We start from the raw sequence: 15,864 nt of genomic DNA, 5'->3' as shown, positions 1-15,864 counted from the left end.
ATTACATCAATATTTAACAATGTAATATTTTAGAAGATTGATGATAATAATACTGTAATTATTTTCTCATTTCAAATTTATTTTTTGTATTCTCATATTTGGCAATGAATACATATTTTTTCGACTAAGTAATATCATGAAATATCTGTCGTTGACACTAATCAAAGAGATTTTGATTTGAAATAAATTGTATATTTCATTCAAATGATAATAGTATGGAGTATTTCTCTAGTATAGCCGAATACAAGACAGTTTGAACAAAAATATTGTCATTTTCCAAGATAGCTGATTTGCGAAAATGATTGCATCAGCGAATCCAAAAGAGAAATCTTTTGGATACAAAACGCAAAACCCATTTAACTTATGGAGACACAGCCTAAAATCAATGATAAGCGTCGTTCCGGAAATTTTCGATTCAAGTGATTTCAAAACAGATCTTTCGACGGGTATTGTAGCAGTTTCATTATACAACCTTGAAAAGAACATGGTTTTGTCCGGTTTAGAGCTATCTTCACGTCATTATTGTTGGAATGATTTAAAAAACAAGGATCCAGCCTCAATATCAGATATTGTATCATACCAAATCTGTCACAATATACTACGTTACGGTATAGAATCAGTTATTAGACTTTCAGATCCTTCCCCCACAAGAATTTCAGCTCAATTCAAAGAACTAAGCAACATACCGAAGAGTAAGCGATGTCTTTTTATTTACATTGGTCATGGTTCTCCAAAACCAATATCAGAAGCAGGAATCGCTTTAACTCCAGATGAAACGACTGGAGCGGAAACAATCACAGGAAAGCAATTACTAGAGTCTATGCCGATACCTTCATGCTTTATCTTCGATTCGGACTACTCTGGCCTCTTATTTAATGAAATTTCAGATCCAAATTCAAAATCTGATCGATTTGCATTCTTTTCATGCGGTCCAACAGAAAAAGTTCCTCATAAGATTGGTCTCCCTTCAGATTTATTCACTTCTTGCCTTCTTACACCAGCAAATGTTGCAATTTTATGGGGATCAAGACAATTTTACTATTTTATGACAGGAGGAGCTCACGAATTCCATCTAAGTTATTTCAACGAAGAAAATGGCGTAAAACCACATCTTTTAGCCTTTACATACGAAATCGAAAGATTATTAACAGTATTAGTCAGAGCAATGGCTTATTCAGTTATGCCTGTAGATATGTTATACAATTGCTTCTACAGAGATCCGAAAATCGGCCAAATTTTTATTAATTTCTGTTTATACAAAAGAATTAGTCGAGATATTGGCATAAACCCTCTCTGCTATCCGGAAATCCCTAATTTCTCAGATCACCAGCTCTGGGAGTTCTTTGATTTGTACCTAGACCGAGTTTTGCTTCGTTTGGTCCAACTTGAAAATAACCCCTCAATTTCGAAAGCGACCATTCCCACTGATTTCTCATCGTTTTCGAATGACGCGATAACTGCAATCGAACATATCCTGAAATTACATGTTTTTGACTCAGTTCCAAATGAAATTTCCTTATTACCAATAATTCTATCCGAAACGTCACTCCAATTGCGCGGTATGATGGCGATATGCAATTATATCGACCTCGGAGAGATGGCAATTCGCTCATTAATTTGTTATGGAATTATGCCTGTGATTATGTCACTTCCTTATAGAGAGAATCCCGATCTGATACTTCCTGTTGCATATTGTGCAGCAAAAATGCAATGTTACTCATTGATTGGTGACATAATTTTGAGATCTTTTACTTGTTCAGCTCTTCCACTCAGATCTGTACTATTTGAAGCAGCCAAAAAGACATGAGATTCGAAATATTTGCTATTGAGCCTAATTCTGATGACTCTTGGCATGCATTTGGAATATGGAGATAATGGAAACGAAGTTGACCCTGAAATGTTCACAGAGATCATCAAATCCGTTTCAGGAACATCCAAAACCATTTCTTTCTGGGCTCTTCTCTATCTTTCCCAGTTTCTTGAAGTTGTTCCAGATCCATATTCTTTGGCTGAAGAATTTCACCTCTTAGAACCGTTGGAACAGGCAGGAATAGCACCACATGCAGAGATTAGAGCAGCTTCTTTGTTTGTAATCACTTCAATGATCGATTTCGAAAAAGAAACACCAGAAAAGATAGAAAAACTAGTGAAACACTTAACAGAACTTTATGTACATGACGCATCTATGCTTGTTCGTATGCAATTGGCCATTTTTGCTCAGAAATTATTAGAAAATCAGGAATTCTTCAGTAAAGAGTTCAGTGAAGCTTTCAAAGACGTAATAAACCTTGTATCCATACTCTCACAAGATCCATATCAAGAGATTTCGGACTTTTCGACCTCAATTTTAAGTTTAATTTCGAATTCTCCCGAAGGAGTTTCGAATGTTGGCATTTTAACAGCATTGTTCAGTGGAGCCATCACAGATTTCCTGAAAGTCCAGTTCAACAGGCTTGATAAATACGGATTTTCTCCATCACATGCTGCATTTATCCCTCCAGCACCTCAGCCAACAATTATCTCCCAAATAGGCAGTAATACAGAGCTAAAGTTTGTCGAATTCGATCATTACATCCACGAAATACCTTTAGCAGCAGATCCAATTTTTATTGATCCGAATCGAATCTTATTTGGGGACATTGATGGTTCAGTTCTTATCAGGAACATCCAAACCCACAAGATAGAGCAGTATCATATGTCAAATACCTTCTTTTCCAAAAATGCCAAATCACATCCTCTCAAAAAGATCATTCCTCTTGAAGAGACTTCCTGTTTGTTGATTACTTCATATGGAGATGTTTCCCTTGTCAAAGATCTCAATTCCAACTCTCCAATGGTAATTGACTGTTTTTCGGTTGTTCCTCCATTTCTGAATCCGAAATCTTCTCCTTCTGTTGAGTATTCTTACATTGATTACACAATCTACTCAAGTTACGAACCAGGAATCATTTCTCCATGGAAATTTGACACTTGTTCTTTTTTAAACAAAATAAAAGTTTGTGACGAAACGGAGTGGATTAATTGTATAAAACCATTGGATTACTCAGCGAATACACTAGCGATAGGTACAGAAGATTTCAGGATGGTTGATTTGAGGACACCTAAAACAATAAATGTTGTAGACACTCCTGCACCTCCTTTGAAAATACTACAATCAAAATCGAATAATCACGAATTTGTTGTGCATATGAAAGGAGGAGGATTGTCTAGAATTGACTTCAGATCTCCACAGTTAGTTTCTATTATGGAAGTTGAAGGAGTCTCTGATGTTTGGTCCTGTGATTGGTATCCTTTGTATCTGATAAATTGCCAGAATTTACAGTTGTACGATTCAAACAGAAACTTTTATCCTTTGCCTTCTTTGGTTTCGCCTAATTTGAAGAATGGATTTGTTACTAAAGCTGCTTTCCACCCGTCTGAACAATAGATTGCTTTGGGTTACTCAAATGGATTGCTTTCCAATATCAAAATATCTTAAAATAAAAATTTGTTTTGTTTGTATTTTTTAAAATGTAAAAAGTTTTTTTAGTCTGATGAGTTCTAGTACTGCCTTAATTCAGTTGTCGAATTACAAGCTTATTGAAAATATGGGTACAAAAGGGTGTTGATAATTTATATATTTTCTCAGAGACTCCTTCAACTTCCATAATGAAGCTTTGACGAGAAATGTATTCCTTTTTTCGCTTTAAAACAATTAAAATAATCGAGCCTCGTAATAGGTTAAGCGAAAAAGCTGATGAATGTTTGTGATTTTTGATATTTTAGGATATCATATGAATAAAAAAATCATGTTTCCAGAAGTTTGTAAAATTATACAAAGTTGTAAAAAATTAAAGGAATTATTCACTTATATTGTCAGTATTGAAAAGTTTGTTTTATGGGTTGTTTGAAAAATGAAAATAATGATAATTTAATATAGAATAAAGTTTATAAAATTAGTTATGTTCGAGAATTCTGAGAAGTACATCTTCAAGTTGCTCAACGGAGAAGGAATATTTATCGATTCCAGGAGATTCCTTGTTTGCATCGAGATGCTTGAGTAGCTTGCCAATGTTCTTGTTCACTGGAACACAAATTGTATCATCACGTTCTTCAAGCATTGTCGCTTCCTTGATGAACTCCTTGCATGTCTTTAATATCTTACTCATTTTCTCTGGTTCGCAGTCGAGTCTGAGAAGATATCCACATTTGAATTTGCTTCTCAACTCTGTTGATGTTCCACTGAATGGAACTTTACCACCAGAGATAACGAACATTCTTGATGAAACTGCTTCAGCTTCTTCAAGAGCATGTGTTGTGATGATGCATGTACTTTCTTTGAGGGTGGAAATTGTCTTCCAGATAAGTTGTCTTGCTTGAACATCAACGCCTGCTGTTGGTTCATCCATCATGATTATTGGTGGATTACCAAGGAGTGAAAGAGCAATGCAAAGCTTTCTCTTCTGACCACCTGACAAGTCACCAGCTCGGTTTGGAAGCATTTCACGAAGTTGAAGATTGTCGGCGAAGAAATCAATTGAGTTTTGGAGAGTATATTCGTCGATACCTCTGATACGTCCAAAGATCTCAAGATGCTCTCTGATGCTGAGAAGTTTGTAAATTACATTATCCTGAAAAACAATGCCAAGGCAGTTCTGAATACCACCAAATCTGTCTGTTGCTGGCTTATTACCAAGAGACATTGTACCTTTTGTTGCTGGAAGTGCGCCAGAAACGACATTGATGATTGATGACTTGCCTGCACCATTTGGACCAATCATGACAATGATTTCACCCTTCTTAATATCAAAGGAAATATCGTCAATAGCTGGTTTGTTCTTGTTCCTCTGTGTTGGGTATATCTTTGTGAGGTTGTCAACTTTGATGAGAGATTTGTTATCACTAATATCTTCGAGCTTGATTTCTTCCTTGCCTTTGAAGTTTAAGTGGAAGATATCTGTCCATCTGAGTGGTGGTGCTCCGAATCCTCTATCCATTGTTGCATTGAATAAGATGAATAAACCACCCCAGATAAATGTGTCGAGTATGAACCACAAGAAAGCATACCAGAGAGGATATGATAAATCATTTCTACCAACATCTCCCCAGCCGAGTGGTGGTCTGCTATTTCTTACTTCTTCGAACATAACATCAACTGCAAGTTCCCATGCCTCGAATGGAATGATTGAGAATATGTGTTTAACTCCACTAGAAGCCTTCCTTGTGAATTGGTTATTGAGATAACCAAAAAAGATAACGAGAATGAGGAAAACAACAGTGATAACTCTACCACTTCCTTTCTTCTTAAAGAAAGTACTCAAGAAGTTCTGGAACTGAATATAGGAAATAATAAATAGTATTGAAAGGATGAAAACAAGTAGGAAGTTTGTTCTTTTCATAACAGCAAAGGCAGAGAAAATAATGCTGATAATGATGTATGGAATGATACATGTAAGAAAGGTTGTGAGAATGGCAACAAGGTAATAGGATGATTCACTAGCACCCATTAAGAATATGAATGTCATCATATGTGACTCCTTATCTTCTAAGATAAGTGACAAGTCAGGCATAGCAGAAATGATGCATGGAATTGATGAAAAGAAAGCCATAGCAAGGTTAAGTGGAAGTGATGTTGTTGTCTTTGGCCTTGACATGACTAGCCCACCAATATTTGGACTTGTATAACCATCTGTTGGAATTGTAAGAAGCTCTTTTGTAAGGTTTTCTTTAAGTTCTGCCTTGTCAGCTGGAAGTGAATCAATGTAAGCTTGGAGTTTTGCATTATATGCCGTGAAAGCTTCTGTGAGAGACTTTCCTGTCATTTCAAAAGCAAAATTAGCAGCCATATCTGACATACTAGTGAACATGCTTGCAAAATCATTGTTATGTAATAAATTTGTTGTCATATTTCTATAGTATCCGTCTTCATCTGCATTTGCAAGATAAACTCCAATCGATGACTTGTCTGTAGACTGGAAATTCTCTGGGAAATCTTCGAGTGATGATAAATATGTGAACATTTTTGAAAGATTTACTTCATCTGTAACTTTTCCTGTAGAATCATAAATTGATATTGTTCTGCTGTTCCAATAATCGTTGATCATCTTCTTAGTATGGTCATTATTTGGAGCTGCAGCAAAGTTTCCACCACCACCGAGCGCAGAAACTTTCATGTAATCAACAATTGTTGAACCGAACATTTCGTCGCTTGTTTGAACAGCTGGATTTTTGATTTCTTCATTTGGTGATCTGGACATTCTCCAAAAGACTACCATGAAAACAATGATGACTACTGAGATTACTTCAGCAACAATTGAGCTCCAATCTCTAATCTTAATAAGCATTGATCTTCTAAGAAGAGAGCTGAATTGCTTATAAAATGTTGGATTTCTCTGTGACCATTGGCCACCCTTTATCTCTAAGTCATCGTCGGATGAGACTCTAGACATCTTCATTAATGATTTTAAGTCTAAATCGCTAATATTTTAGATTAAAGAAAATTTTCAATTAAAGTCTCTCAAAAAATTCAATGGAAATTTGGATCACTACTTTTTTTTACGATTAAGCATTTTTGATATATTTTGGTACGTCTTATGATGAATATCTGTTTGTGCTTAAAAAAACGAAAATCGCTCAGTTTGAATTTCTTTCAAAATTTTTCAGAGGAAAAAATCCAATAAATTGAATATGTTTTAACCTCGTTGACAAAAAAATTGAATGAGAATTATGAAAATAAAAATAAGCATTATTTCTAAAAATGTCTACAAACGAATGGTATACAGGTGAAACCGCGAGTAGTTCAAAAAGAAGATCCTCGACGATTTCCAGGAGAACTTCCAGTATTATGGAAATGCATCCTAATTTAGACGAAGAAATTGAAAATGATGTACATTATCATCGTTTTGCATCACAGTACAGAGCCATGATATATAGAAAATGGATATCTATCAAAAGGTCATTCGGTCCATTTATTTCAAATATTATTGTCACATTAGTTGTATCATGCTTAGCGATCGTAATCAAGTACCTGATGGATGCCGTATACAAGGACACTTACAAAACATTTGATTTTTCAGCTTACCCATATAAAGCTGATAATTTGGTCGTTGTTGCAAGTGATTATGAAAACAATTATGCGAACAAACCTTTCCAGATGAAATACATTGAAGCAATTAAATCACTTGTTAAAGTAGATATTGGAGTCAATCCAACAATTCATTTGTTCAAGAATGTGACTGATGCAAATGATTTTCTTTTCAAATGTAGAGATAATGGATTATTCGTTGCAATGGGATTCATTCTTCCTGACGAATTCAATCCATTGGGCGGAAATAATATTTCTTTCATTTGGAACGATACAGTAGAAGCTGATCAAAACTCTTTTCAGTCAATCAACAACTCTTTAATTGGTCAGTGTATCACATACAGAATTGAGCTCGCAACACTTGCTAAGATTCCTGAATTAGAATCTGAAAATTTTGCCTCGATTCCTCAGGAAACAAGAGATGCCATGAACAAGGAGTTCACAGACAGAAAAATCAAGAAAGGAATTGATTTCAAGGCTATCTACACAGTCCTCACAGGAAGTACTCAAGACCAATTCTTCGCTATGATGTCTCCAATGTTGATAGCAATGGGTCTTACATCAATCATTTCCACTATCATCATTAGACCAATCCTTGAGATCCAAGGCCCGGTTAGATCATACATGGTATCTTGCTCACTCAAAATCCTCCCATATTGGGTTATCTCTTACCTTTTTGATATCATTGTATGGATTGTCGATATCACATTGGTTTGGATTGTCTTCCTTATTTTCCAAATCAAGGTTTTCAAACAAAATCCAGGAATAACATATTATATTTTCTTCATTTCTGGTTTCTCTTTCATGCTCTATATCTATTGCTTGAGCTTTTTGTGGAGCAATGCAGATAATGCAGGAAGAAATATGTTCATTATCAACTTACTCATGTTCATGATTCCTCTTTTAGCTACTATGGTTGGAAGTGAAGATACATCTGCTGATCTTGGCTGGCTATTTGCACTTTTCCCACCTCTGATGCTTGAAGGTTACATGCAGAAAGTATTCCTTGAATCACTCTACAACAAAGATGGAAATAAGCACTACTTTACTTCCAAGTCTGATGCATTCCCATATTTCATCTTCTCATATGTTAACATCATCATCTATACTGTCATCCTCTGCATCATTGAATATTCTCGAGAAGCAATCAGGAGGAAGATGGCAAAGAGGAACTTCGGCAATTATGAGGAGTTCTTCAAGCAAGAGAAAGCAAAGCATCCAGTTACTGAAGAAGCAAAAGAAATGGAAAAGCAGGTCGAAGCAAGCACAGATTATGCAGTCAGAATTCACAACGTTTCTAAACTGTTCTTCAACACAGAAGGAAAACCAATTCCTGATGTTAATGATGTTTCTCTTGGTATCAAGAAAGGTTCTCTCTTCGGTTTCTTAGGTGCAAATGGTGCAGGTAAGACAACATTAATGAGCATGATCACATCTATGTTGCCACCATCTGCAGGTACAATCGAAGTTGATGGAGTTGATATCACCGAAGATAGTAACTCCAGCATTCTCAGTGTTTGCCCACAGTTCAACACTCATCTTTGTGATTATATGACAATTGCAGAGCATTTCCATTTCTACTCTCTCCTCCACAAGATGTCTCCTGAGAATGAAAAGAAGAATTCAGACAGACTCATCCAGCTTCTCAATGTTGAGAACATCAAGGATACACCAATCAGAGATCTCAGTGATGGTGATCAGAGAATGCTTGCTATTGCACTCAGCTTCCTTGGAAGAGCAAAAATCATCTTGCTTGATGAACCAACAGCAACTCTCGACCCTGTCTCAAGACATCAAGTCCATGAAATGATTCAGTACTACAGAGGAAAGAAGACATTCATGCTTTGCACACATATTCTCAGTGAAGCAGAAGCATTGTGTGATGACATTTCAATCATGATTAAAGGTAATGTCTACACAGTTGGTTCTCCTCAGTATTTGTCTGCCAAGTTCGGAACAGATTACAAGATCGATATGCAGTTGGATAACGAATCACCAGAATGTGCTCTTAAGGTTGATAAGTTCTTCAGCAGTCAGCTTTCATGTGCAGAATTATCAATCAAGCGTCCAATTGCCAGAATCTACAACGTTCCTGCATCAGCAATGGCACTTGGTGAACTCTTCTTCAGAATGGAAGAAGGCCTTGAAGGCAAAAATGGATTTAACTATTTCACATGTTCTTCATCTTCTCTCGAAAGAGTCTTCATGGAAATTGTGAGAATGTCTGAAGCAGAAGAAGAAGAACACGAAATCTAAGACAAATTATATTATACATATATAAATAAAAGATTTGTTTTGGGAATAATTTTGAACTTGTTTTTGTATACTGAGAATATAAAACAGATAGATGTAAATTTTTATAAATAAATCAATGAATTCAATATGATATAAGGATGTATTATCTGGAATTTTGTAATGCAATTATAAAGATCATTAACATCTATTTACAAGCAAAAAGTTTGATTGTTCACTACATAAGCATCTGAACTTTTTGCAATAGCATTAAAAAAATGATATTTTCTAAAGTACTCTTGTGAACAAGAAAAAGTTAAAACATTTTCTTATTGCAGTTATTGTTGATATCATGTACTTTATAAGAAAAAAAATCACCTCATTCTTAAATTCTTATCTGAAAACAAAAGAAAAAATTCATAAATTGAAATTATTTCTTATGTGATTTTTTGATTGCGCTTCCAAGTTGTTTTGCTTGTGAATCTAGCATGCTTGAACTCTTTGATTTATCGACGTGCTCACTAACTGCATGAGCAACGCTATTGATTAAGTTAATGTGGTGTTCAGCATCAAGAGAAGGAACTGCAGCTGCTGCAGAAATAATTGCATTATACTCTGATTCAAGTTTAGAAATAAGTTGTTCTGCTTCTGCAAAGTTAAATTCCTTTTGATTATTAATTTTCTTTTCTTTACGTTTCAATTCTTCTACTTTGTCTTGGAAATAGAATAAATCATCACTTAATTGCTTCTGCATCTTGGCTGCATCAATAGCTGCTGATGCATTATAAGCTTCCTGGCGTTTAATTCCTTCTTTCATCAACTTTGTATTAATTTCAAGTTTTTTGTCCATTTTAACTTTGGATTCAGCAAGTTTCCTCTCAAGTTTATCACCTAAACCTTCAAGTTCATGGCTGAGTGACGTAATTCTTGTATCAATTCCTTTCTGGGTCGATTGTCGATTAGCTAATAAAGATTTACTTGCTCTTTCGGCCATTAAGTAGTTATGAAGAAGTTCTGAGTGTACTTTATCAAGAAGCTTATGTGTCATCTCATTCTGTTTGTAATAATCATTAGAAAAAACTTTAAATTGTTGTGAATCTGCTTGTTGAATTTGTCTTTCTTCATTGAAAACTTTGGTCTGTAGATCGGTTATCTCATGCCATTGCTTGAGAATATCTGATATGTCTTGATTGAGTTTATCATCTGCAGCAACTTGCTTTTTTGCTTTTTCAATGATCTCTGTTTTATCAATTGACAATACGTACTCTGTAGATGGCTCGTTTTTAACTGAAGTATATGGTAAAAAGCGTCGAATTTCTGCTTGTAATTGTCGAACATGAAATGCAAGTTGTGCGTTTCTTAATTTCATATGGATACATTCTTCTTTTGTTCGAAGAATCTGTAGATGTCCTCGTCGAAGTAATAATTTGAGTTGCGAAAGTTCTTTGACTAAATTACAAGTTTCTTCGTCAGTAGATGAGAGTTCATCCCATTTCATACCTATATTCCTAACTCGCTTTGAGAACTCATCATGCTCATCTGCAAAAGCACATTCTGTAGCTGCAAAATACTTATCAAAACTCATTTTTTTACGCTCTAACGTACGGATTTTGATTTTAATAATGAATTTTGTAGATTGATGTCTTAAATGTGTTCTGTATGCACAGTTAAATAAAGGATTTAGCAAGAACTGAAAATAAAATTATAAATTTGAAATTTCTTTATTTCAACTTCTACCCGAAGTCTTCTTTTCCACAATTGGATTCTCTAATGAATGGAAGAACTATAAAATAACTAAGATTATTTCATTTAGGAAAAAATGAGAATAATATTTTAATTAATTTTTATCAAAATTTAGATTTGCAGAATTTTTTTGAGTTAAAAATGGTATTATTTTCAAAATTTAAATCGTGAGTTGATTTTTGTTTTATATGAAAATATTAAAAACACCACAAATGTATTATAAAACCGAATTTTACAAAAATAGAATCTTTCAATAATAGGAGTTCGACATTATAAACTCAATATTTTTATTCCTCATTTAAAGGATATATTGAATTATAGGACACACACATAACTACGAAAATAAAATTTCCGAAAAATTTCGGAAATCCAAAAGAATAAAAAAATCATTTTTTGTAAGCCAAATACATTTTATATGATTTATATTTCAATTACAGCTCCGATCGGGAGATGATCAGAAGGAAATCCGTAGCAAGGAATGAAAGGATGGGCCTCAGCCAATTGGCCATATGTATCTTGACTCAAAATTGACTTGACCTTGATATTCTTTGATATCAAGATATGGTCGATTCTTGCTGCATCGTCTTTCTGGAAAATCGCCGTATTGACTGTAGAATGGAATGCGTCGTAAATGTTTGACAGCTTGAAATCGTAAAACCTCTGAAGAGTTGGAGAGTTTGTTTTGTCATTGAAATCGCCAACAACAATAATTCCGAAAACTTTGAATTGTTGATGAGCGAAATTGAGAGTTTCCTTCATGATGATCTCAGCGAGTCTCTTTCTGACTTCAGCGTCGTTGAACTTCATGTGGACGTTAAGAATGATGTAATTCTTTGACGGCTTTGAATGAGTTCGAACAGCAGTAATGAGGACAACATCGTCGCATCCTTTGATGTCTGTATCATCGGCTGAAACTAACTTTGAATCGCGAGGATAAAATAATTGAGAAATAAGAACATCGAATCTATGGAGATTGACGAATGTAGCTTGTCCGTGGACAAATAATTGATCAGCTGGCTTCTTTGTGTAGTAGCGGCCTTTTGGTGCAACAGTTACCCAATAGCCATTTTCTATAAATGGCTTGCTCCAATCTGATGCCTGTCGAGCCTCGAACTCTTGGAGTGCAATAATATCAGGATGTATTTCGTCTACGATTTGGGCAGTTAATGTGTCACGATAATAAGTGGCCATGCATTTTTCGGTAGAAAGTGGGTAGAAATCTCTTCTTGCTACCTTGCTTGCAAGTATATTCCACGACAAAATCGAAAAAACTCTCTCTTGAGGATTATGAGGTTCGAAATGAAACTTTGGAATCTCATCTTTAAGGGTAATTCGCTTGAAAAATGCAGCAACTTCGGATGGTGACTTAGATTTTAAGATAGAAAATGGCTTAGATTCGAGGAGGGGAGTATTTTGAATTGCTAACTCTTTCAAGAATTCTAACTCGCCGATTTCGGGTGGTAATACTGTGACCTTAGTATTTGAAATATCTATTTTTTCTAGTTTCTTGAGCGTGAGAATTCCCATTGGGAAAAATAACAAATCTGAGTTTGAAAGATCAAGAATTCGAAGATTAGGGTTGTTAGCAAAAAAACTATCATTTAGTTGATCGTTGGGATGGGTTTTTCGGTCAAATATTTCCATTTTGGGATTTGAAATAATGAAGGACGGTTTAGTAAAATAAAATATAGGAAAAGAAAAAAAAAAGAATTGCTTCTGGTGGGATTCGGACCCACGACCTTCCGCTTACTAGGCGAACGCTATAACCACTAGGCTACAGAAGCTCTTACATTTGGGTAATTTTCCAAATCTTATGATAAAAATCCATCACTTTCGTTCTTCCTTCTGATAAAATTCTCACAGTTCGAATTCAAAAGATTTTTCAAATTCCATTAGAATTCACTATTTCTTTTATCCTAAAAACATTCAACAGATCAGAAATCTCTATTCAATTTTCTTACAATTCTTCTCAATTTTGATGTTTTTGTGTCATTCAAAAAGCCAATTTACTGAAAATGGCAATAGCAGCATTACTATTCATAACCGAAAGATCTCTATTAGGGGAAAGTCGCCAGGAATCCAATGTCCCACAACATCAAGCGCCAAATTTCATTTCCAATCAATATTTGACATATAAGACTGATTACAAGTGGAACTCAATTATTAAAATAACAAGCAATGATAAGCTTGAAGTACATAATTTCTATTATTGTTGTATAACTATCAAAGGAGAGTGTGAATTCAAAAACAATAATGCGTTTGGAGAATATTTATCAATTACATCTGGTGGAGCCATGTTTCTTGATCACTCAGTGATAACAATTACATCTAATAATCAAGGAAATCCAATAAATTTCGAAAATAATTACGGATTACTTGGTGGAGCAATTTGTTGCTATAGTTGCACAATGCTATCATCAAGTGTGAATTTTATAAATAATACAGCATTCAAACATGGAGGTGCTATATATTTTCAATGCGATGGATCTGAATCAGTCCAGGAAAATTATGATATTGGATGCATATACCTTGGAAATACAGCATATTGCATGGGAGGAGCTATTTGCATGACCGAAAGTACAAATTCTTATTTTGAAAATTCAAGCTTTTTCAACAATAAAGCAGGGAACTCTGGAGGTGCAATCTACTCACTAGGAACGAAATATATCAAGCTATTTTCTTGTGCAATACAGTTGAACAATGCAACATCTAATCTTGGAAACAAGAATTTTGATACAAACAAAATACCGCTCCTTGAACATGGAAGAGGGGGTGGAGGGTTATGCATTATCAATACAAAAAACTTAATTTCCAAATTTGATTCGCAAAATTGTTGTATCAATGGTAACTTTGCGAAAAATGGAATCACTTTTCAGAATGGTTCTAGTCATGATGTTCTTTTATTTGGTCATATTAATTGGACCTCAATCAATGATCATTTGATTGTAGAAAATGATAAAGGAAGCATCGGTTTGGTCGAAAAAGATCCAGAAACTAAGTTGATTAATATTAACATTCATCAATTAAAAGAGGAAGGATATGTGAATCAGATTTGCAAAAATGTACCAAGCTATTCAAATATGGAGGTATCATACAGCTATGTATCAATAGTTAATGAGATTGATAACGAAAAACATCATATGTTCCAGATCCAACTCCGTTCACTTTATATGCAACACCGGCTGTGAAAATACGATACTACACTGGTACATTAATTCAAACCGGTAACAAAATCAATCCTTTTAATTTACATACCAAAACTTTAGATCATTTTCAATCAGCATCGCTAACAGAACAAGTAACTAATATCCCTCAGGGCGAATCTACACGCAAATCAAAAAGCACAATTTTCGTTGAGCGTTACCTTTGGCCATTAATCTCAACTTTAATTGTGATTATCGTGATTTTAGGAATCGTTTATTTAATTATTAGGAAAGTACAATCCAACAAAAGCCGAGTAAGTTCAATTGAAGAAAATGAAGATAATGCGAATTTTATACAAAAAATAATAAAATATTCTTCTTCATCAAAAGAATCAAGTAACGGATTAAATTACTTCGATAAGAGCATCAATGAGCATGAAGAAGAGCTTAAATTAGATGATATATTTACAATTGATGAAAATACTGATTAATTTCATTCAATATCGCCTTTAATTACTTTAATTTGAACCGATCATGCAAGTTTAGCTGCATGATCGGTTGACTGGCGCGTGTTTGAAATTGATTGACAATAAAAATTTATTATCTGATCGATATGATTGAATCTTTTAATATTAAATTCATCCATTAAGAGTTTCACTTCAGATAAGATTATTGAGATTTTTTTTTGAAAATTTTGGGCAGCCAATTTAGAAAAATTTGATATTTTTTATAGTGTATCATCAATAATATAATTTTCTTTACGATGTCAGTGAATTGTAAAGTTTTGAGATTACAATTTTGAAAAAATCATGTAAAAAATGATATTTACCCAGTAATTTCCTCAGTTATATACAATAAACAGAGAACACATCATATAAAAACCCCTCAATTTTTGAATAGCATCCAATATTTGAATGCAATTGCATATTGATGTTTTGTCATGTAGAATACATGAGAACAATCGATAGCTAAGCAATTGTAAGTTGGTCGAATAAAAATAAAATCGCAAATTATCAAGTGAAGTCAAACTGCTTTTATCCTTTGAATTTTTTTAACTTCACTGATCCTTATGGAAGAGTTACCAACAGGTTTGAACAAGGCTGGTCTTGAAGCTCATGTCGCTCATGGCAACTATGTTTTGATGTTCTCTGGTGAAGCCTGCGGCGATTGCAAGGCAATCAAGCCACACATGCCAGCTATCATCGATGAATTCAAGCAATTCAAGTTCATCCATGTTGAGCGTGATCCAAACATTGCTTTATTCCAGGAACTCGATGTCTTCGGCATCCCATCATTCCTTATCTACAAGGATGGCAAGGAAGCCGGCCGCTTTGTCTCTAGAGATCGTAAGACAAAGCAGGAAGTCGAGAACTTCATCAAGAAGTACATCTAAAAATAAAGTAAAACGGTATTATTTATATAATTTTCTTGAATTTATTTTTCTTTCATTTAAATTGGCTTCGTTTCATTCTAAGGAGTTAATCGCATGCTTGAAATACATTACTATGCCAAATACTTAAAGGAAAGACTAAAATACAAAACAACGATTCAAGAATATGATCTTTGATTGCGAATCCTTATAAAACCATCTTCTTTTGCATAGGTTATCATGGATTTTACAAAATTGTCATTGAAAATGCCCCTCAAACTCATCAAATGAATCATTGAGAATTTAAAACCAGC

The 15,864-nt window shown here is 34.4% G+C and overlaps 8 protein-coding genes and 1 non-coding gene across 9 annotated transcripts; 5 read left to right on the top strand and 4 right to left on the bottom strand.

Annotated features, from left to right (window-relative positions):
* Nucleotides 1-298: 298 nt before the first annotated feature.
* TVAGG3_0350280 (TOR signaling) lies at nt 299-1,807 on the top strand (the record flags this gene model as incomplete). Its single annotated transcript, XM_001320113.1, has 1 exon — nt 299-1,807. The coding sequence occupies one exon, from the start codon at nt 299-301 to the stop codon at nt 1,805-1,807; it is 1,509 nt and encodes a 502-aa protein (XP_001320148.1).
* A 33-nt stretch (nt 1,808-1,840) lies between these two features.
* TVAGG3_0350270 (TOR signaling) lies at nt 1,841-3,427 on the top strand (the record flags this gene model as incomplete). The annotated part of the gene is made up of 1 exon (XM_001320112.1): nt 1,841-3,427. One exon carries the CDS (start codon nt 1,841-1,843, stop codon nt 3,425-3,427), a length of 1,587 nt encoding a protein of 528 aa, XP_001320147.1.
* A 508-nt stretch (nt 3,428-3,935) lies between these two features.
* On the bottom strand, nt 3,936-6,434 carry TVAGG3_0350260 (ATPase activity, coupled to transmembrane movement of substances; the record flags this gene model as incomplete). The annotated part of the gene is made up of 1 exon (XM_001320111.1): nt 3,936-6,434. The coding sequence occupies one exon, from the start codon at nt 6,432-6,434 to the stop codon at nt 3,936-3,938; it is 2,499 nt and encodes an 832-aa protein (XP_001320146.1).
* Nucleotides 6,435-6,736: 302 nt separating this feature from the next.
* Nucleotides 6,737-9,319, top strand: TVAGG3_0350250 (ATPase activity, coupled to transmembrane movement of substances; the record flags this gene model as incomplete). The annotated part of the gene is made up of 1 exon (XM_001320110.1): nt 6,737-9,319. The coding sequence occupies one exon, from the start codon at nt 6,737-6,739 to the stop codon at nt 9,317-9,319; it is 2,583 nt and encodes an 860-aa protein (XP_001320145.1).
* A 93-nt stretch (nt 9,320-9,412) lies between these two features.
* Nucleotides 9,413-10,972, bottom strand: TVAGG3_0350240 (uncharacterized protein; the record flags this gene model as incomplete). The annotated part of the gene is made up of 1 exon (XM_001320109.1): nt 9,726-10,880. The coding sequence occupies one exon, from the start codon at nt 10,878-10,880 to the stop codon at nt 9,726-9,728; it is 1,155 nt and encodes a 384-aa protein (XP_001320144.1).
* A 465-nt stretch (nt 10,973-11,437) lies between these two features.
* On the bottom strand, nt 11,438-12,701 carry TVAGG3_0350230 (poly(A)-specific ribonuclease protein; the record flags this gene model as incomplete). Its single annotated transcript, XM_001320108.2, has 1 exon — nt 11,459-12,565. One exon carries the CDS (start codon nt 12,563-12,565, stop codon nt 11,459-11,461), a length of 1,107 nt encoding a protein of 368 aa, XP_001320143.2.
* A 48-nt stretch (nt 12,702-12,749) lies between these two features.
* Nucleotides 12,750-12,822, bottom strand: TVAGG3_0350220. Its single transcript has one exon. It is a non-coding gene; the product is annotated as a tRNA-Thr (tRNA).
* Nucleotides 12,823-13,053: 231 nt separating this feature from the next.
* On the top strand, nt 13,054-14,749 carry TVAGG3_0350210 (lipid binding; the record flags this gene model as incomplete). Its single annotated transcript, XM_001320107.1, has 1 exon — nt 13,054-14,226. One exon carries the CDS (start codon nt 13,054-13,056, stop codon nt 14,224-14,226), a length of 1,173 nt encoding a protein of 390 aa, XP_001320142.1.
* Nucleotides 14,750-15,234: 485 nt separating this feature from the next.
* TVAGG3_0350200 (cell redox homeostasis) lies at nt 15,235-15,838 on the top strand (the record flags this gene model as incomplete). Its single annotated transcript, XM_001320106.2, has 1 exon — nt 15,251-15,574. One exon carries the CDS (start codon nt 15,251-15,253, stop codon nt 15,572-15,574), a length of 324 nt encoding a protein of 107 aa, XP_001320141.1.
* Nucleotides 15,839-15,864: the final 26 nt, after the last annotated feature.

This window comes from Trichomonas vaginalis, chromosome V (assembly GCF_026262505.1).
Source record: "Trichomonas vaginalis G3 chromosome V, whole genome shotgun sequence".
Classification (NCBI taxonomy): domain Eukaryota; phylum Parabasalia; order Trichomonadida; family Trichomonadidae; genus Trichomonas; species Trichomonas vaginalis.
Note: the sequence above shows the minus strand (reverse complement) of the source record. Positions and strands in the feature narration are given on the sequence as shown.